The following is a 21,407-nucleotide window of genomic DNA, read 5'->3' on the forward strand; positions in this document are numbered from 1 at the left end:
TGCACCGTCTGTAGTGGTCGGAGGGGCGTGAGGGCGGGGTGGGGAGCCGGCCTGGAGTAGCAGGCGGGGGACGCTTGCCGGGGGCGCGCGGAGGAGGGACGGTGACAAGCGCGCGCGTGTGGGCGCGCCTGCTCGCAGTGCGTCTCCAAGACCCCCGTCGGCCGCTGGGGAGCCAGCGGGGTTTGGTCTGCTGCCGTCGAGGGGGCCCCGTGTCTGGGCTTCCCCCGCCCGACTTCGCCAACGCCGGGCCGCGCCCGCACCGTCGGTCCCAGCCCGCAGAGTCTCCTCCCCGCGGCCGGCAGGGCCCGCCCCGCGACGCCCCGTTCCGCTCCGGGGCAGGGTCCTCGCGGCCCATGCGGGTTGCGGGGCGCCCGCATCGCCCACCCCGCTCCGGGACCCGTCGGCCGGCCACCATGGTGGCGTTGAGGCCTGTGCGGCTGCTCCAGGGCGGTTAAGGGGTCCCGAGTGCAGGCCGCGGGGGCACCGAGGGCGCGGGCCCGAGCCCCGCACCATGGCCGGGGCCATCGCCTCCCGCATGAGCTTCAGCTCGCTCAAGAGGAAGCAGCCCAAGACGTTCACCGTGCGGATCGTCACCATGGACGCCGAGATGGAGTTCAACTGCGAGGTAACCGCCCGCAGCCCCGACGGGCCGAGGCCCTGCCGCCCGACCCAGGTGGACGCTCCAGGGGCTCGGCTCCGGCCACCACCTGGGTCCGGCTAGGAGCGGCAGGGGCCAGCGAGGCCCCGGTCCTCCTCAAGATTGGGGCTACTTTCTTTCCTTCGTGCGGTTGGTGCGTTGGGGAGCGCTCTCCCAAGGTGGCTTTCATTCATTGTGGGGGCGAGCTTGAGCTTTGGGCGCCTCCGCCGGAGAGGACCGGCGTTTTCCGAGCCCGCCTGGAGTTCTGGCTGGGTGGGGGTTTCAACTTGACTAGGGACGATTGGCGCCCCCCGGTAGGAAAAGTAAGCCTCGTTTCTGGAGAAGTTTATTCTTGGAACTTGTTAACCGTTCCAAAGCTTGCGTTTTCTGGAAGCGTCTCTGAGAAATGGCTTAACGTGCTTGATGATGGCGCTCATTAGCTGAATACATTCTCACGTTGAATTCTCACAACAGCCCAGTCAGGTAGATAACATTGTTTCTATCATTACCTCCTCTCCCCCAATTGAGCTATATACCTCCAAAAATCCCCCACCAACCTCCCTGCCATACAGTCGATACCGACCCATAGCGACCCTATAGGTCAGGGTAGAAACTGCCCCCGTGGTTTCTGAGACTAATTCTTTATGGGAGTAGAAAGCCCCGTTTTTCTCCTTGCAGTGGTGATTTGGAACTGGTGACCCTGTGGTTTGCAGCCCAACGTATAAGCACTATGCCACCAGGGCTCCTAACTATATACCTCTATGATAAAGTAGGTTTTGAACCAGGCTCTTAGTCTATACTGTGATTCCCACTCAAATAACTTAAGTCCTTGCAACTCTCAAGTGTGGACCAGCAGCAGGAACCTAAGTTAGGGACTGGCAAACCTTTTTTCTGTAAAGGACCAGATCAAAAAGCATTCCAAACCCACTGCCGCTGAGTCAAGTCCAACGCGTAACTGCTCTATAAGACAGGACACACACACACACACACACACACACACACACACACACACACAAGACAGGACACAACTGTTCCTTTGGTTTCCTAGACAATAAATCTTGATGGGAGCAGACAGCCTCATCTTTCTCCTTTGAAACAATGGGTGGGGGTTCCAAACATTGACTTTGCAATTCTACCTCCTCCCCCCACCCTCCAAACAAAACAAAACTGCTGCCATCAAATCAATGCTGACCCATAGTGACCTATAGGACAGGGTAGAACTCTCCCTGTGAGCTTCCGAGGCTGTGACTACGTATGGAAGCAGAAGCCCAAGCTTTCTGCTCCCTCGGAGCAGCTGTGGGCTTCCAACGACTGCCCTCATGGTTAGCAGCACAATGCTTAACCACCTGAAAGGGTCAGCTAACAAAGATCGTTGGCTCTGCAGGTTATTGTAGCAGTTCTTCAGTTCTTCAGCAACATCAGTCTTTCAGTTCAGGAACAACGTGACAGCACAAGGAGCCCCATTGCCCTGCTCCCAGTGGAAATAGGAAAATTACAAAAGCCACAATCCCATTGGAAACCTCTTGAAATGATCCTCAGGGAAAGTAGTGAGTGAAGAAATAATTACTCGATGGAAATTGTAAGAAAGACAAATCTGTGGGGGTTGAATCAAGACTTTGCCTTTCTCACCCCTCTGGGCAGGAGGAGGAAACTCCAATCTGTGTGGTTTCAGTCAAAAACACCTGACTCCCTCTTCCCCCAGCTTTCAGTTCTAACCACCTTTGTCACCTGGAGGAACAAGACGTCTGAGTTTCTCATCTTGCCCGCGGTTATCTGTTGCTGAGGCTAAGCCCAGAGCTGCAGGTTCAAGAGGTGGATGCTGCTTTCTTCTGCCCCTCTCCATTTCATGTGTGAGACTATACCTTGCATATAGTGCACTGAGAACATTGGGGAGCCAATTGCTCTGTGTCCTGGCTACTTTGGCTGTGATTCTACACCAGAAGACACAAACCAAGAAGACCGTTGGCAACCACATCCCTCTTTAAGTGCTCAGCTTCTAGAGCTGGGGTGTCACTCTGAAGCTTGCCATTGTTTCTGCCCCCATCTCCAGAGCCCTGGCTCAGGGAGTTTGCCTGGGTAAAGAAGCAGGCCACTTAACAGATAACTCCAGATCTTTCCCGAGGAAGCTGACTTTAGAGAAGGCTAACGATGTTCTAAGAACAATTGTGCATGATCATGATCCTGATAGAATGGGAGAAAAATGTGGAACACAATCTTAACAAAGAGCCATGTATCAACTGGATTGGGTGAGATGGGAGGGCTCCCTGAAACTTTCCTTGAGATATTCTTCAAATCTTGAATCAATCAATACTAACCCCTGAGGTCATCTTGTAGCTATATTAACAAATTGACTAAAAAAAAAAAAAAAAGACTATCACCTGTAAATACTATGCTTCTTTTAAAAAAAGCACCTATATGGACCAAGTGGTCAACAATTACTTTAAATGAAGATGAGAATGTGAGTGGACAGAGGAACTAAGGAGTAGAAACAGAACAGAGATAATGAGAATGTTCACACTTTGTGCAGAATGTGAGCAATGGCACTGAGCAACATATGTAGAAATTGTTGAATAGGAACTGAAATGGCTGTATAAACCTTTGCCAGAAACACATAAAAATGTTATTTAAAAGGCAATTTGGAAGGAGATTTACAGGTTTAATGAAGATACAGGGTAACTAATATATAAGATGATTGGTTTACAGGAGAGAACCTGGGAATATGACTGTAATTGGTAACCCAATCTCCCACATTAAGATGGTGGAACTTGCCGAAGGAAAGAAATAGGATTGAAGTGAAAATGAGTGAAATATAAAGTTAATGGAACCAAAAACTGATTCTTTGAAAGTAACAAAGCTAGATTGATCCAGAAAAAACAAAAATTCCAGTGACTTGAATCAGAAATTATAGCAGGGATTTACCATACAAAGATGAGAAGGATTATAAAGGAATACTATGAAAAATTGTATCTACTACATTAACTAGCATGAACTTTGAAAGGAACAAATTTTTTTTTTTTTAAAGGAACAAATTTTTAGATGGACCCAAACCATCAAAATGGACTCGAGAAGAAATCAACAATCTGAATTAACCTATAATGAGAAATTGAATTCATATTTAAAACTACTCACAAATAAAAACGGAGGCTCTGGTGGGACACTGTTGAATCTCACTATTTAAAGAGGAATTAATGCCTCTTTTCACAAACTTAAAAAAATAGAGGAAAGAAACCTCCTTGCATATATGAGGTTTACTGTAGGAGGCCATTGCTATCCTGATAAAGAGCCCAGGTGAAGCTCTGGTTAAGTGCTTGGTTACTAAACTGCAGGTTGGCTGCTCGAACCTACCCAGCATCTTCGTGAGAGAAAGACTTGGTAATCTGCTTCTCTAGGATTACCACCAATGTATACATCAGTATAATTTTTTTTAAAATCACATGTTCACTTCAATAAATACAAAAATGCATTTGACAGAATTCAACATTCCTTTGTCCTGAAGCAATAAACTAGGACTAAAAGGGAATGTCCTCAACCTGATAAAGGGTACCTTTGAAAAATCCATTGTTAACTGCATCCTTAGGATGACAGACTAGCTGCTTTTCCCGAGAGAGTAAAACAAGGATGTCCGCGCCGTCATTTTTCTTCAACATTGTACTGGAGGTAGGCAAGAGAAAGGAAGGGCATCAAGATCAGACCTGAAGAAGAAAAATTGTCTCTTTGTTTGCAAGTGGCATCACTCACCATGTAGGTAGAAAACCTTAAGAAGTTTACTAAAATTTTATTAAAACTGGTAAGTTCAGCAAGGTTGTAAGATTTATGTGCAAAAATTGATTGTATTTTATATATTTGTAGTGAACAATCTACAAAGAAAATTAAAATAATTCCATTCACAATATTATCAAAAAGAACGTAGAGAAATAAATTCAACAGTAAGTGTAAAGTTTATACTCTGAAAAATAGAAAACACCATGGAACAAACAAAGATATGAGATATGGAAAAGTATTCCATGTTCATGGGTTGGAAGACAACATTGTTAAGATGGCAAAACACAAAACAAAAAACCCACAGCCTGATGTTGTTGAGTTGATTCCAACTTATAGCAACTGACCTTGGTAAGATGGCAATACTTTTCCAAATTGATCTACAGATTTAGGACAATCCTTATCAAAATTCCAGCTGCCTGCTTTTAAGAACTGATAAGCTAGTTTTTTAATTCACATAGAAATGTAAGGGACTGAGAAGAGCCCCAAACAGACTAACATTTCCTGTACTTATGAGCAAGCAACATAAGCAGGCCAGTACTGCCACAAGCATGGATATGTAAGTTAATGGGATAGAATTGAGAGCCCAGAAATAAACCCATACATCTGTGACCAAACTGATTTAACAAAAGGATGCTACAATAGAGAAATAATAGTCTTTTCAACAAGTACTGGGGCAGCTGGATAAAACTCAAATCCACGACCATCGAGTCAGTTCTGACTCAAAGCATCCCTACTTTTCAAGACTGTAAATCTCTACTGGAGCACTAGCCCCATCTTTCTCATGCTGGTGGGTTTGAACTGCTGACCTTGCAGTTAGCAGCCCAATGCCTAAAAGCCACATGGAAAAAGAATACAATTGGATCCTTATCTCACACCATATTAAAAAAAGTAGCTCAAGATGGATCAAACACTCAAACATAATAGCTAAAATTATAAAACTCTTAAGAAAACAGGTAAATCTGTACGATTTTGCATTTGGCAGTAGATTCTTAAGCTATATACCAAAATTACAAGGAACAAAGAAAAACAAATTATATTTCATTAAAATTTTAAACTTTTGCACATCTAAGGATATTTTTAAGAAAGTGAAAAGATAGCCCACAAGATGGAGAATATTAGCAAATCAAGATGGAGAATATTAGCAAAGCTTAAATCTAAAAAATATAAAGAACTTGTATAACCTTTGCATAAAAAGATTATTAACCTAACCTTAAAAATACGTAAAGGATCCGAGTGGACATTTCTTTAAGGAAAATGGCCACTAAGCACACGAAAAGAAGCTTCACATCAGTCATTAAAGAAATGCAAATCACAATGAGATACTGGCTGAAATAAAAAAATCAGCTAATCACATGGAATCCAGGACAGATAAACCCCTCAGGAACAATGATAGGAGTAGTGATACCATGAGGATAGGGGGGAGGTGGGGAGAGAAAGGGGGAACCAATCACAATGATCCATGTATAACCCTCCCCCCCCCAGGGTAATGAGCAACAGAAACATGGGTGAAGGAAGACTGTGGATGGTGTAAGATATGAACATAATTTTAAATTTATCAAGGATTCATGAGGGTGGGGAGGGAGGGAAAAAATGAGGAGCTGATACCAAAGGCTCAAGTAGAAAGAAAATGTTTTGAAAAGGATGATGGCAACATATGTACAAGTGTGCTTGACATATGGATGTATAAATTGTTTTTAAAAAAATCATTTTATTAGGGGCACATACAACTCTTATCACAGTCCATACATACATTAATTGTGTAAAGCACATTTGCACATTCATTGCCCTCATCATTCTCAGTATGGATTGTTACAAGAGCTATAAAAGCCCCCCAATAAAATGGTTTAAAATAAAGTCAACTAATAAGTGTTGGCAAGGATGTGGAGAAGTCAGAACGCTAACACACAGCTAGTTGGAATGTAAAATGATGCACTCTATGGAAATAGTTTGGCAGTTTCTCAAAAAGTTAAACATAGGATTACCATATGACCCAGCATTTCATTTCTCAAAACACTGAAAACATGTTCAAACAAAATCCTTCATATTCATACAGCGTGAGTCATAATAGCAAACGGTGAAAACAAGTCAAATGTTCATCAGCTGAGTAGAGAAAAAATATGCCATACACGCATGATGGAATGTTATCTGGACATAAGGAATGAAGTACTGATGCATGGTACTTCATAGATAACTCTTGAAAGCATTGTGCTGAGTGGGAGAAGTCAGACACAAAGGCCATATGCTATAGGATTCCATTCATGTGAAAGTCCAGATTAAGGAAGTCTGTATAGACCAAAGTAGACGAGTGGTTGCATAGGGAGGTGATAACTTAAAGGTACTGGTTTCTTTTCGATGTGATGAAAATGTCTTACTTAAGGCGGTGATGGTTGAACCATTGAGTTGTGTACTTTAAATGGGTGCATGGTGTGATATGTGAACTATAGACTATTTTAGAAAAATTACAACTCAATAGACTATTTTAGAAAAATTATCCTTTGACAAATTGTACATAGGTGGTGTGTTAGACAGGGTTCTCTAGAGAGATAAAACCAGATTGCTGATAACTTTATATATTTATTTATAAAGATAGATATATAACACAAGAAATGAACTGTTAGATTATATACAGATAGATAGATATATAATACAAGAAATGAACAGCTAAATTATAAAGCACTACAAATGGCTCAGTGCAACTCACTCCCGTGAGAGAGTTGTGAGACATTAGCAGTCCTTCAAGTCTAGTCTGCTACCAGGTCTTCCTCTATATATAGAGAGAGCTAGGCTATCTCAGCACAGCAGCCAAAACTGCAAGGCAGGTCACGCCAACTGTCAGCCAGGTCACCAACTGCGAGTCCCCAGCTCCAGAGATGTCTTAAAGGGACCTCAACTTACAGCGACACAGTCCACAGGCTAGGTATCCCACAGGTAGTGTAGCCTTTAAATTGAGGCACAGAACAAGCAAGGGAGCTGCACACTGGTCCGATGATCAAAGAGTGAGAGACAAGAAAGGCGAGGCTCACTGAGCCATTTATCTCTCTGCCCTTCAGTTAATTCCACTTGTGTTTATCGGCCAGGCTGGCACAATAAACTATCTCAGGTGGGCATAACTATATTCCACTAAAACTTTTATTATGGACATTGAAATTAGAATTTCATGTTATTTTCACAAGTTGTGATTATATATATATATATAAATCAAAAAGTTGAGGGGAAAATTCCATTATCTCTCAGTTCTTATTTTCTATAAACTTTTTGTGTGCTTGATGTTTCAACCACTTAAAAATGTAAGAACCACTCTTAGCTCTCATACCACACACAAACCTATGGCATGTTGATGTTTCCTGTGGGCCATGATTTCCTGACCCCTGAGCTAAGTTATTCTGTCAAGATGGTGAGACATTATCAGAATGACCAACCCATAGGGAAAGGGGATTTTGTAAGATATTTCTTTTTTTTTCCTTCTCACACCCACCCTCTCCATGTAAGATATTTCTTCAGCTCTCATTTTGACATGAAAACTCCTTTTTTTACGTTAAACAAAGTGAACAGAGACGACGAACGCTGTCACCCAGAGCAGGTTCTCGGCAGCAAAGGCTGAGAGAACGGCTGGTGTTTGGGCTGAAAAATTCTTTGTTGTGGGAGCTGTGCCACTAGATGCCAGTAGCTCTTCGAGTTACGACCCACAATGTCTCCAGATATTTTCAAGCGTCCTCTAGGAGGAAAAGTCCTTTCCCTGCCGCAAGAAGCAGAGTCTTCACTTGGAGAAGCAGAGTCATAGATACATCGTTGCTAAACTTTAACAAGCACATACGTGACCTGGGGGTCTTGGCAAAATGCTGATTCTCATTCACCCAGTCTGGGATGGGGCCTGCAGATAAGCATTTCTAACTGACTCGTCGTAGGTGGTGGTGATGTTGCTGGTCCAGGGACCGACCACACTTAGAGTAACGAAGCAGTACGTGGACTTTGAAATAAGACAGCCCTGTGCTTGAATTCCGGTTCGGTGACTTCTCCCTTGGGTAAGCTACTTGGTGCCCGGCAGGAAGGAAGAAATGGAAGGGATTATAAGAGGCCTGAAGTGTGAAGAGCAGGTTGTTATCTGTAGTGATTTATCAAGCTGCTGCATCTAGGTGAAATGAACTTCAGATTTCCGGTGGAAATCTCTGTTTGTAAAAAGGTGCTTTTATATTTTTGGTAACTTATTTTTTTGATGTTTTTGACTACCCTGTTGAAAGTGATAGTTTGACTTATCATGATAGAGGCAGCTCCAACAAGTGATTAGTCTGACTCTCTTGCCCTATTTTTATGTTTTATATTAACAGAGCAAGGTGCTAATGCAAGGAGATAGCAGATGCATTTTGAATAAAAGAAACGAGCTGGTACTTGTGGAATTCTTAGCTTTTTTGAGGTCAAATGTAGGTGGCTTTCCAAGAAGGACTCAATTTTAGAACCAGTGCTGGTTAAAATATGAGTTGTGTCACTTTATGCTAATAAGTTCAGGCTTTTTTTTTTTTTTGCTGCAGAGATAGGGAAAAATGATTTCCTTCTTGCACTACTTGCTGCAATGCACAATTGGCTAGATACTTTGGAGGATTTTTCCACTTGGACAGTTTGATATTTATCACTTTGAGAAAGTGGGTGCTGAACATAATTTGCCAGGAGGCTAAATGCTCATGTTGTTTCTTATCTAGGGTGGAATTTTACTCTAATAATGCAATCTATCAACAAGAAGAGCCAAATATGAAAAATGCCCCAGATTGAACTGAGAGAGATTCTAAGATCATCTGCGTTGAAAACAAAGCCTCCTCTTGCTGGTTGGCATCTCCGATATTTTCCCATGCCCTAGTGGGATTCCGATTGGATTAAGTACTGACATTGCAGAGCTTTCCAGCCACCAAGTGGACATACAGTTTTTGTTGACAGAAGGACCTTTTGAGAAGGGACAAGAGAAAAAACAACTCTCATATTTTAGTAAAATCCTAGACACTCCCAAGATTAACATGATCCCCTTCAAGGATGTGAACTTTGAGAGGGCAGTGGTGGTTACTTAAGTTGCCGACTTGTACACAGTCCCGGAGCTTAGGAAATACTATTTCAGAAGAAGGACAGTCTTATACATTTTACCACTGGGCCTTCCCCACCTGTGGTTTAGGCCGACCCTGTGGAGGAACCCTGGTGGCGGAGTGGTTACTCATTGGGCTTCAGGTCTCAAGGTCAGCAGTTTGGAGCCATCTACAGCCCTGAGGAGAAAGCCAGGGCTTTCTACTCCTGAAAAACAGTTAAACGGTCTGGACACTATAGCTGTTGAGTTTGGTTTGGTGGGTAATAGGGGTGCTGCTGATCAGGTCAGCGGCAGGGACCAATGAACGGTGAGCATGGGTGTTGGTGAAGAGGCTAGTGCTGCCATTCCTGGGTCCTTGGTCTGCTCATTGTTGGAGGAAAGACAGAGAATAGCAGGTATTGTGCTAAAAGGTTTCAATGCACGATTTCATTTGTTACAACAGGAAAGAATTCCTTTATTTGTTTAAGGCGTATTTACTGAGTACCCATGTGGCCAAGCCAGGAGTAGTGAACAAGGCCTAATTAAAACATAGGCGCTATTATTGTCCTCATTTTCAGAGGGGCCAAAAGGGTAAATGGCCTGCTTAGAATCCCAGTGGAGCACCGTCTCTTCTGAAAGAACCAGATGACAGGGAAAGGTAGGTAATAGGAGAGTAGATAGATGGGCACACAGCTTATCTTAATAATAACCGACAAGGCCTGCACTGGATAGCTGAACCTCACCTTGAGACTTTCAAGTAGGTCTTAGCACCAGCTTTAGTTTCTTTGTTTGGGGCCCTGAGTCATCTTTGCCGGGGGTTACAGACTCAAGAGCCTGCTCTTTGGCTCTGCCTCTGAGGAGCTGAGTGACCTTAGGCACCTAGCCACTCAGTTGCCTCGGCGTCTTTCTCTATAAAAGGAGATTGTGGGGGGAACCGATGACACGAATCTACGGATAGCCTCCTCCCTGGGGGATGGACAGCAGAGAAGTGGGCAGGGACATCAAACAGTGTAAAATATGACAAAATAATAATTTCTGAGTTATGAAGGGTCCATGAGAGAGGGGGGAGTGGGGAGAGAGGGGGAAAAATGAGCAGCCGATATTAAAGGCTCAAGTAGAAGGCAAATGTTTTGAGAATGATGATGGCAACAAATGTACAACTGTGCTTGACACAATGGATAGATAGATGGATGGATTGTGATAAGAATTGTACGAGCCTCCAATAAAAAGATTTTTTTTAAAAAAGGAGATTGTGATAGTATCTCTCCTGTAGTTTGTTATAGGAATGAAAATTGAGTCATACGTGTAATAGTTGATAGTACTTAGGGCCTTGTAAAGGTTTTTCCAAAAACTTAATGCTGTTGTGTTCATTCCAACTCACAGTGATCCTATAGGACAGTCCCACTGCTCCAGAGGGTTTCCAAGGGTGTATCTTTACTGAAGCAGACTACTGTATCTTTTTCCCTCTGAACATATGGTGAGTTTAAACAACCCACTTTTTAGGTTAGCAGCTGAGCACTTTGTACACTATGCCACCAGGGCACCTTATCAGTTTTGTTACATAAAGGCAATGAGTTCGGGCTTCTAATCCTTTTGCTGCCTGTCTGAACTTTCTCAGTACATGCCCACATATGCCCTCTTTGCTTTGGGCCTATTATCCGGCTTGTTCTTTCCTGAAAGCACCAAATTCTGACACTGTTGTGTCACTCCATAGACTGTTGCCTCTTGCCTGGAATGTGCTTGTCACGGGTTACCTGGTACAGGTGCTGATTCTCCTTCTAGGTTCTGTTCAAGCATGTCCTTTTCCTTGTGCCCAAGTACAGCTAGTAAGTGACGGGCTGGAACTTGAAGCCAGGTCTTCTGTCTTTCCCCAGTACTCTGCTACCTGGACTTCTTCACTCAGAAATATTTGTCAGTTATTGCATTTATGTAAATACCATTTCAAAACCATCTTGCAAACTTGGCAGTGGGAGGAAGTGATTTGACTGATGACCTCTGCTCCATTGCCTCCATGTCTCCTTGTCTTTATCAGCCTCACGGACATTTCTATAATGAATCCTTTTTACTTGTCATGATCTGCCTGGAATTGCAGGACCCCTTTCTTAAATTGTTGGGGTACGGAGTGCGCTACAACACAAAGAAGCAAAATCCCTCCAACTGGACCAATAAGCAATTTAATGATAAACTGAGAAAATTATTGAAGTTGTCAAGGATTTTATCTAGCATTCACAATCAATATTCATGGAAGCAATAATAGAGAAATCAAACAATACATTGCCTTAGGCAAATATGTTGCAAAAAATTAAAGTTTTAAGAAGCAAAGAAGTCATTTTGAGAACTAAGGTGTGCCTGACTCAAGTCATAGTATTTTTTTTTTAATGTATTGAAAAAGTTTATATTTAGCATTAGCCAGCTGGGCTCCGTTTAGATGATTCCGATTTTGTGGGCAACATCTAAAGCGTCATCGTCAGGAACCAGTCGGACATATGCCTTATTCTCACCGTCAGGCCTGACCCAGGGCCTTGGCGATGTCAGTGTCATAGAGCTTCCTCACAGCCTGTTTGGTCTGGTGCTGGTTGGCCTTGACACCCACCATGAACACATGTGTTGTTATCTTTGATCTTCTCCATGGTAGAAGGGGAGGGAGCTTAATGATGGCGGAAGGGTTCAGCTGGTTTCTCCTGGGGTGCTCTTCCCAGGGCATTTGGGCTGCCTTCTTAGTCTCCGGGTCTTGGGCCGCCAGAAGGTGGGTGAGGTGTGGGCGGATCATCTTTTTGTGTGGCTGTGAATGTATTTCAGCGGGGCCTTGTTGGCCTGTAAAGCCTGTGCTTTGGCTTCCGTTTTGGGCAGAGCAGGGACTTCCTTCTTTGTCTACCGCACCATCTTTGTAAAAAGTCAAGTCATGGTATTTTTAATTGCCTCATATGCATGTAAAAGTTGGGCCGTGAATAAAGAAGGCCAAAGAAGAATCAATGCCTTTGAATTACGTTTTTGAAAACTAGCGAATATGGACCATGAAATACCAGAAAAACAAACACATGTGTCTTAAGAAGTCCAGTCAGAATACTCTTTAGAAGCAAAATGGTGGAACTTGTTTCGGGACTTTGGTCAGATACGACGAGGGCCTGGTTCCTGGAAAAGGACATCATCTCGGGTAAAGTCAGCGGGAAAGCAGAGCATCCTCAACAGCACGGATTGACACATTGGCTGCAACAGTGGGCGCAAAACCAGCAACCATTGTGAGGATGGTGTAGGACTAGGCAGTTTTTTATTCCAATGTATGTGGCGTGCCTCTGGCTCGAAACTGACTCCAAGGCACCTGACAACGAAGGCCTAGATGCTGTGGAGTCGGGTCACCTCCCAGTGACATCTTTGCTCTTTAATATTTTAAAGAAGTCTTTTACTTTCTGTAGATTTGCTAATTGCAATTTGTCGTTTGATTTCTTGACTGCTGCTTGCATGCATAGTGATTGCGGATCCAAGTAAAATAAAATTCTTGACAACTTAACCTTTTTCACTTATCATGATGCTGCCTATTGGTCCAGTTCTGAAGATTTTTGTGTTCTTTGTGTTGAGGTATAATTTATGCGAAGACTAGTTGTAGATCTTCATCAGTAAGTGCTTCAAGTCCTCTTCACTTTCAGTAAGTTGTGCCATTTGCATATCGTAGGTAGTTAATAAGTCTTTCTCTAGTCCTGATTGATGTTGTGTTATTCTTTATAAAGTCCAGCTGTTCTGATTATTTGCTTAGCATACAGATTGAATATATATGGTGAAAGGATACAACCCTGACAAACTTACTGTTTTAAACCATGCAGTATTCTGCCTTGGTCTGTGTATCTTTGTATTGGTTCTTCTGCATGTTGACAATTAAATGCTCTAAGAATCCCCATGCTTGACAATGCTGTCCATAATCTGTTATGATCCACACAGTCTAATGCCTTTACATAGTCAATAAAACACAGTGAACATTTTCTGGAATTGTCTGCTTTTAGCTAAGGTCCATCTGACATCAGCAATGATATCCCTCATGTCTATTTTTTAAAAATAATTTTATTGGGGGCTCATACAACTCTTATCACCATCCATCCATCCATTGTGTCAAGCACATTTGTACATTTGTTGCCATCATCATTCTCAAAACGTTTTCTTTCTACTTGAGCCCTTGGTATCAGTTCCTCAGACATCCCTCATTTCATGTCCTCTTCTGAATCCCGCTTGAATTTTGGCCGTTTCCTACTAATGTAGGGCTGCAATAGTTTTTGAATGATTAATTTGTAAAATTTTACTCACATATTACATTAATGATACTGTCTTGATATTTCTGCATTTTGTTGGAGTCCATTTTCTTTGGAATGGGCACACAATTTCTTCTAGCCACTCGGCCAAGAAGCCGCCTTCCAGATATCTTGGCATAGACTAGTGAGTACCTCCAGCGCTTAATTCATTTGTTGAAACATTTCCTTTGATATTCTGTTAATTCCTGAAGCCCCACTTTTTATTCTTTCCCTTTCTTTCAATGCCTAAAATGCAGTTTGGATTCTTCCTTAAGTACCATTGGTTCTTGATTATATGCTATCTTCTGAAATGATTGAATGCTTACCCAATTCTTTTTGGTACAGTAACTTTGTGTGTTCTACTCTGCATTGGTCAATATTGTGCTCAAGGAATCCTTCAATATTGTCACTCGAGGCTTGGTTTTTTTCCCCGCTTCAGTTCTTCAGTTTGAGCAACGCTGAACATTTTTTTTTTTAGTTTTTTAACTCCAGATCATTGTACATTTTATTATAATACTTTGTCTTCTCAAACTGCCCTTTGAAATCTGTTCAACTCTTTTTCTTTATCATTTTGTTCATTTATTTTCACGACTTTATGCTCAAGAGCAAGTTTCAGGTCTCTTCTGACATCTGTTTTGGTCTTTTCCTGTCTTTTTAATGACTGGTTCATTCATGTCTGGTCGTCAGACATTAGTGTTAAATGCATCAAATCTAATCATGAAAATGGCCTTTAAATTTGTATGAGGTTAAAAAAAATTCATAGGAGGTATACTCAAGGTCGTATTTTGGCTGTCACGGATTTGTTTAAATTTTCTTCAGCTTTAAATTACATATGAACAATTAATAATGACACAGTTGTTCCCTAGCCTTTTTCTGACTGATGATGTTAAGTTTCTGCATCGTCTCTTCCCACAGATACCATTGACTTGACTTCTGTGGATTTCGTAGGTGACACGGGCCACATACAGAGTTTCCATTTATGTTAATGAAATACATTTGCAAATGAGTTATTGGTCTTGGAAAATTCTATCATGTGATCTCTGGCATTGCTTCTACCCTCAAGGAGATGTATATTTTATGTCTATGTATGTATATATGTAAACTACCTGGAATTAATTTTTTCTAGAAGATACTTAAGCAAATCTAATATTTTTTGAGCCTAGTGGGGCTATTGGGAAAGCATTGTACTGCTAATTCAAAACCGGGGCTCCTTGGGAGAAAATTGAGTCTATTTGCTCACACACAGATTTATAGCCATGAAAGCCTTATGTAGAGCCGCTATGAGATGGAAGCAGGTGGCTTCTCGCTGTCTGAACAGAGATTTTATAGATGACTGGTGAATCAGGAATAACTGATGTGATCCTACACAGTTCACTCAGAATAGCGACTGACCATGGCACTATATTCCCTTCCCAGTTTCACAGATGAAGTTCTGGGCATGAAAGACTTCAAACATCTTTCTCCAATATTCTTTCCAATCCATTTGTGTGGAATAACTAGTTCCTGAACGTTCTGTATGACAGTTTCAAAGAATAGTGAGCATGTTGTTAGCACGAGCAAGTGTGGGCTCTAATAGCCCTCTGCTATAGAATCTCTTCTGTGAGCTTAATGATGGTGTCTGAGTGACTGCATCCTGCTGAGCCTCTTGCTTTAGTTGGTGAGACTTGTGTGCTGTGTGCAGCCATATGCTCCCCAGGTGAGCAGACCCTGGGATGTTGTCCGTTGTAGCCTGTGGAACGTAGAGAGTCATGTGAAACTTGGTGTCCTGTGGTTTGGTCACCTTTATTATCAGAATGACAGTGGGGCCCCATTAGCAAGAGAAGGGCACTGGGTTGAAACGCACTCATTGTTCTGTAATGTGAATCACTGCCCACTGAATACACCTCAGAAAGCCAGCAATTTCAGGAAGCTCTTGTACAGCGCCTGCACTTGGATGAGTGAGATCATGATGGGGGAGGAGACTGTAGAAGGCTGGCCAGGTAAATGCTGATCCCATAAAACTAGAAGTGTGCTACACATAGATGTGTTAGAAGGCTCACAGAAGATGCCATGACTGATGGTGGTGACAGCATCAGGGTGCACCTGTGGCTTTGGCTAAAGTTGCGGAAAAATTCACTGCTATAGCCAGAGAGAATACAGGTGTTATCAGTAGTAGAGGTGTCAGCCTTGACATAAAGGTGGCCTTCTGACAGTATGATCTACCAGTATGATCTATCACCAGTAGAAATGGACTCTGTCTAGTCATTGTGTTTGATCCTCGGCTGTGTGTACAGGTACTGATGTCCTTAATGGTGTGGAGTATGGACTTTCAAATGTTATTTGGCCTACCACCCCCTTTTCAGGAAAAAAAAAAGACTCAGTGCCCTTCTGGCAATGAAAAACCTTTATTATAGTTTATAATCCAGGATCTAGGGGAGAGTTCTGCCTGCAGCCCTCCTGGTTGTCTCAGTGTCTCCAGGGGTGTTTTCACCCACTTTGAAGCACCAGTGCAGAGAAATGTGGAAATGTAGATTATCTGCCCATCTGCTTGCAGGTTATAGCGGATGATGTCCTTAATTGGCTGCTGAAGTTCCATAAAAAGTGCCACAATGAGCCAGGATATTCCCAAAAGCAAGTCAGAGAAGCTCAAATAAAAAGTGGCTGTAGAGCTCTGAATATTCTGGAATAGAGTTTAGGCAGTAAGTGAACTTGAACATCTAACACTCAATGAGTAGTCATGACAAATTGTATCCGCTGTATTATAGAAAGTTACGAGTCCCAGTTGTCTTGTAGAATGCTAACCTCAGAGGGAAGTTCATGGGGACTTCGACCCCAGCTTCCTTTAAGCAGCTAAATCCGCCCTGGTTAGTTTCTAAATCCCTGGGGCTTCTTCAAGGAGCCCTGGTAGTTGTTACATGTTGGGCTCTTAACTGCACAATTAGTAGCTAGAAACCCCCAGCTGCTCTGAGGGAGAGAGCTAAAGCTTTCTACTCCCGTTAAGATATACAACCTCAGAAGTCCTAGGAAGCAGTTCTGGGGATTGCCCAAAGTCAGATCAACTCATTGGAGGTTAGTTTGATCTTTCTTTCCCTTAATTTTTGCATTCCAGTCACCAGTAATTTGTAATGCATCTTGATTGCATGGTTGATCAATTTCAGGCTGCAACAGTTGAAAAAAAATCTTTACTTTTCTCATCTTTGGCACAAATGTGTGTATAGGAGGGTACCCCCCCAAACCAGAATTTCCCTTCCCCCCAAAACTATGTATTTACATTTTTTACAAAACAACCTTATCACCTACAAAGTACTCTCCATTACACTTAATTCATTTGTCAAATTTGTGATTTCATTCTTGGAAACAGTTTTCAAACTCATCTCTTTTTTTCCCCCCTCACCTCTTCTGCCTGTTAAATCACTGTCATTTCACATCCCTCTGCTTTCATGGAAACAAAAAGAAGTAGCATGGAGTGAGGTCAAGTGAGTCAGGGGCGTGGGCAAGAAAGGCATGCTGTTTTTTTGCCCCAAACTGGCACCCTGAGATGGCTGCGTGAGCAGGTGCATTGACGTGGTGGCAAAACCATTCCCCCGTCTGCCACAATCTGTCTTTTTGTCACAGTTTTGCAATCTTTTCAGAAGCTCTACATGGAACACTTGACTGACAGTCTGACCTGGTGGAACGAACTCCAAATGGTGGTGGTGAATGTGTACCCCTTCATATCTGAGTAGTTGTGTTACCTGGTCGTCCTTGTAGATGTGTAGATTTTATCCTATCGCCAACAGCCTTGTACTTCAGGGTAAATCTTGATGTTCTTTTTGATGAAGAATGCGATGCCATTCTTCTTCAATTTGTCATTCTTTGAGCAATGAGGATGTGTGGGGTGGTGTCTGGCCTCTACATTCTCTAGGGGGAAGGAGGAGAATTACCATCAGCTCAGGTCCAATTCCTGTGAGCAGAGGTCAGACATGCCTCTGCCAGCCAACCTTCTTACCAGTTTTGACACCAAATATCCCTCCTAAGACACTGCTGATTTTGATAATTCATCGCAGTGGTCACATAGAACTCACAAACAATGCTCAGAGTTATGCGGTTTATTAGGGAAAGTTAGTGGTTACAGTGTAGAATCAGAAATGTTTAGGATACAGTTCTTTGATCAGGAAAGTCTCTTCTGAGCCATACCCAAAGGCACGTCTCTCTCTAGTCTTGGCAGCAAGGTCCCTTGTTTTTCCACCTTGTTACAAAAGTTCTGCCAGTACATGCTTCTTGCTCCATAAACCCAGCACTCTGTCTTCTGCCTGTGATGTAGAACATTGTCTTTATAGACTGTGTTATTTCAACTGATGTAGATGTCTCTCCCTCTAGCCCAGTGATTCAGTCCTGGGAGGTGTTTGTAAAGGTTAAGAATTTTCCTCGCTGTGCACATACAAATACCATTTTCTCCTGTAAAAATGTGTACAGCCTTGGAAACCGTGTGGAGCCATTTTACTCAGTCCTGTAGGGTGACTGGCGATAAGGAGGAATAATCTGGATGTTGGTGGGCTAATGGCTCCTGCTCATGGGCATTTTTTCTCATGTATTCATTGGCCCCCCGAGGATCTTCTTTGGAGAAGTTTCTTTTCATGTTATTTTGGCTCATTTTAAATGGAAGTTTGTCTTTTTGTTGTTTTCTCTGAATTTTAGAGATTAGTTCCTTGTTGGGCCATACAAAAAAATTGTTTTCCCATTCTGTATATTCTCGTTTTACTTTTTTGCAGAAGTCTTGTTGAGCATAATTTTTTAATTTTAGGAAATCCCAGTTGTCTAGTTTATTGCCTACTTTTTGATCATTTTTAGTTATGCTTGAGAGACTCTTTATGCCATAAATTAGAACTCCTAGGTTTATTTAGTCCTAGGAGCCCTGGTGGCTACTGTAGTGATTATGTATTGGGCCGCTAACTACAAGGCAGCAGTTCAAAACCACCAGCTGCTCCTTGGTAAATCTTAGTCCTATAAAGTTACAGTCTTGGAAACCCACAAGGCAGGGTGACTATGAGTCAGAATAGACTCTTGATGGCAGTAAGAGATTTGTCCCCATTTTTTATTCCATGTTTTATTATAATTGTAGGTTTTACATTTAATTCTTTGATGGTCTTAAGTTAGTGTGTGTGTGTGTGTGTGTGTGTGTGTGTGTGTGTGGTGTGAGATCTGTTTAACTCAATGTTCACAATGCTAGCAGTATTTTCTAATTTTTGTCATAGCTCTTTCCTTATCACCAATGTATCACTTAGGATTCATCTTTCTCTCTCTCTCTCCGTACTCCTCCAATTATTTATTCTTGTGCCAGAAGTCTTTGTTTATTTTTGATTTCAGAAGTTAAAGTATTTGAGGTTTTTCCAAGTGTCTTGAATTTCTGCATGCAGTTTTTTTGGGAGGGGGTGGGGGGGGCAGCTATTTGTTGCAAATCTTTTTATCTAGCTGGCGACAAGGTTTCTCTGGGTCTGTTACAAGATGGTGCGTTCTGTCTCCCTGCCTGCACTTTGTCTCACTGAGATTCTAAGTCCACATGGTTAGCACATAAGAATGTATCACACAGTCGTCGTCGTGCTGACCTCAGAAACACTCGAGTCCCAGCTTCAGTCCCTGGTGCTGAGGCTCAAGGTGCTTCTCTATAAGCATCACTGGCCACTAGATGGGGTCAGAGCCATAATTTCTCAAGTCTGTGGGCCTTTCCTTCTTGCCACCCAGGCTTTTACAACTATGCCTTTTCTCTTCTAGGCAAGAAATGGATCTCCCGTTTGAAAATTCACATTTTCAAAATTCAGCATTGTGTTAGTTATGAACTTACGGCTTTTTCATCCACCTTGCCAGTGTTAGTGTAAATCATACCAGTAGTTTTGATAGTTTGACTTTCAGATAAAGCTTAAAACTGCAGCCTGGAGTCATTACTAAACCAATACCTGACTTGTGGCTTTAGATTCACTAACAGTGTAGAAAGGGGTTTCAGAAGTTGTGGTAAAAGGAAATACAAGTATAATGGAGTTTTTCCATGAATTTTTTGAAGTCTCTGTATATTTATCTATTTTCCTACTGAAGTAGTTAGTTTATTATGCCAACCTGGCCGATAAACACATGTGGGGTTAATTGAAGGGTGGAGGGATAAATGGCTCAGTGAGCTTCACCTTTCGAGTTATCTTGTCTTTTGCTTTCTGATGGTCGGACCAGGGTGCAGCTGCCTTAGCCAGTTCCCTGCTTCAGCTGGAAAGGCTCACTTCCTGCAAGGCATCTCTGAGGAGAAGCCACATGGACCTACCCCGATGCAGCTTGGCTGTCAGAGCTTCTGTGTAGAGACCCCTGCCAGCGCTGAGATGCGTATGCACTCACTGACTTGACTTTCCTCCTGCAGTCGGCATCATTATGTCTGTTTTGTGAGATAGAGGGGGGACTTTGTGGATTGGTGTTGGACATATGGGTTAATGGGTTAATGTGTTGATGTTGGACTTGTGGGCTTGGGTGGCACTGGGTTGGGATGTTTTCTTGATGCGCATTTAGCCTTTATATAAAACCCTCTCTTATACATGAGTTTCTGTGGATTTGTTTCTCTAAAGTACCCAGACTAATACACCTACTTATATAGAGTTGTGGAGATGAAACCAGTCTTGTAAATATGTTCAGAAGTCTGCGGTCATTCTTCCACAGGCATTTTTACCAATCCCACTCATACCTCTACCTTCTGATATTGTTAAAGACATACACATTGTCATCAACAGGCATGGAATTGAATCACAAGGTAGAACTAGAAACAGAGGCTGAAGGTTTAGCATTGCATTCCAGGATAGGGGCTGTGTTCCTCATGAGCTGATTTTCATGAATGGGTTATGCTCAACCTCTATCATGCAGAGAACTTTTTTTGTAGGGATGCATTTTAAAAACATAAACTATAATTTATTTGCCATCTAGAGCAAAAGTAGTTAACCAGTTGGGTGATACATAATCATGAGCTGTATTTCATAATCTAGTTTTACCTGATTTTTAGGTATTTGAAATTAGCCTGGTATCTGTTTGCAGTGAACTTAATATTGCTTCAATTTGTAACTGCAGAATTGGTTTCTCAGTATTTTAAACATTGGTAATCATTGATCATTGCTGACTAGCAGCAGCATGCTCAGTGCTAAAAAGACTTCGATTTTTCAGCTGCATTATAATTACCATTTGAGAGTTCATTATTATTCGGCCAACTCTTGATTAATGAGAGTAAGGAACACGATAGCAGACCTAACTAAAGACATAGAATGTAGAAACGGCACATATGTTCAATGTTAAGTGTCATTTACCTCCTTAAAATGATTCTAAGGTTGAGAATGAGATGTTGAGCATTAAATGGAAAACATTACCTCAAGGAGAAAAGGCACTACTTGGATTATACAAAACCATCGAAATCCCATAGACTCAGAGGGTGTTAATCCTGAAAGACCACTTGATGGCTGAGGAAATGGAGATCCAAAGAGGCTCAGTGACTTACCCATCACAGCGGGCTTGGGTGTTTTATAGCTGTTTGACAGGGCCGTGATTGCTCTCATGTTGTGAGCTAAATTCCAAAGATAGATATTGCCTGCTTTGCTTTTGGGAGACTGTATTGCTTTTACAGCACCATAACTGTATTGTTTCTTTTGTGCTGTCATCTGCCAGCTGACTTTCAAGAGCCTCATTCTCTTTATTCATAGCATCATAAAAT

General features: G+C 42.3%; 1 protein-coding gene and 1 pseudogene across 2 annotated transcripts in view; one reads left to right on the forward strand and one right to left on the reverse strand.

Annotated features, from left to right (window-relative positions):
* Positions 1-465: 465 nt before the first annotated feature.
* NF2 (NF2, moesin-ezrin-radixin like (MERLIN) tumor suppressor) overlaps positions 466-21,407 on the forward strand; it is an 84,361-nt gene continuing 63,419 nt past the window's right edge. For both annotated transcript variants that reach the window (XM_045289581.1, XM_004715323.2), the window contains exon 1: positions 466-625. In XM_045289581.1, the coding sequence (XP_045145516.1) occupies positions 512-625 (114 nt within the window). In that variant the 5' untranslated portion in view covers positions 466-511. The remainder of the gene's footprint in view (positions 626-21,407) is intronic.
* Positions 15,246-21,252, reverse strand: LOC115869488 (annotated as a pseudogene).

The sequence above is a fragment of the Echinops telfairi genome, unplaced genomic scaffold (assembly GCF_000313985.2).
Source record: "Echinops telfairi isolate 266 unplaced genomic scaffold, ASM31398v2 ScPeMD7_29;HRSCAF=101, whole genome shotgun sequence".
Taxonomy (NCBI): Eukaryota; Metazoa; Chordata; class Mammalia; order Afrosoricida; family Tenrecidae; genus Echinops; species Echinops telfairi.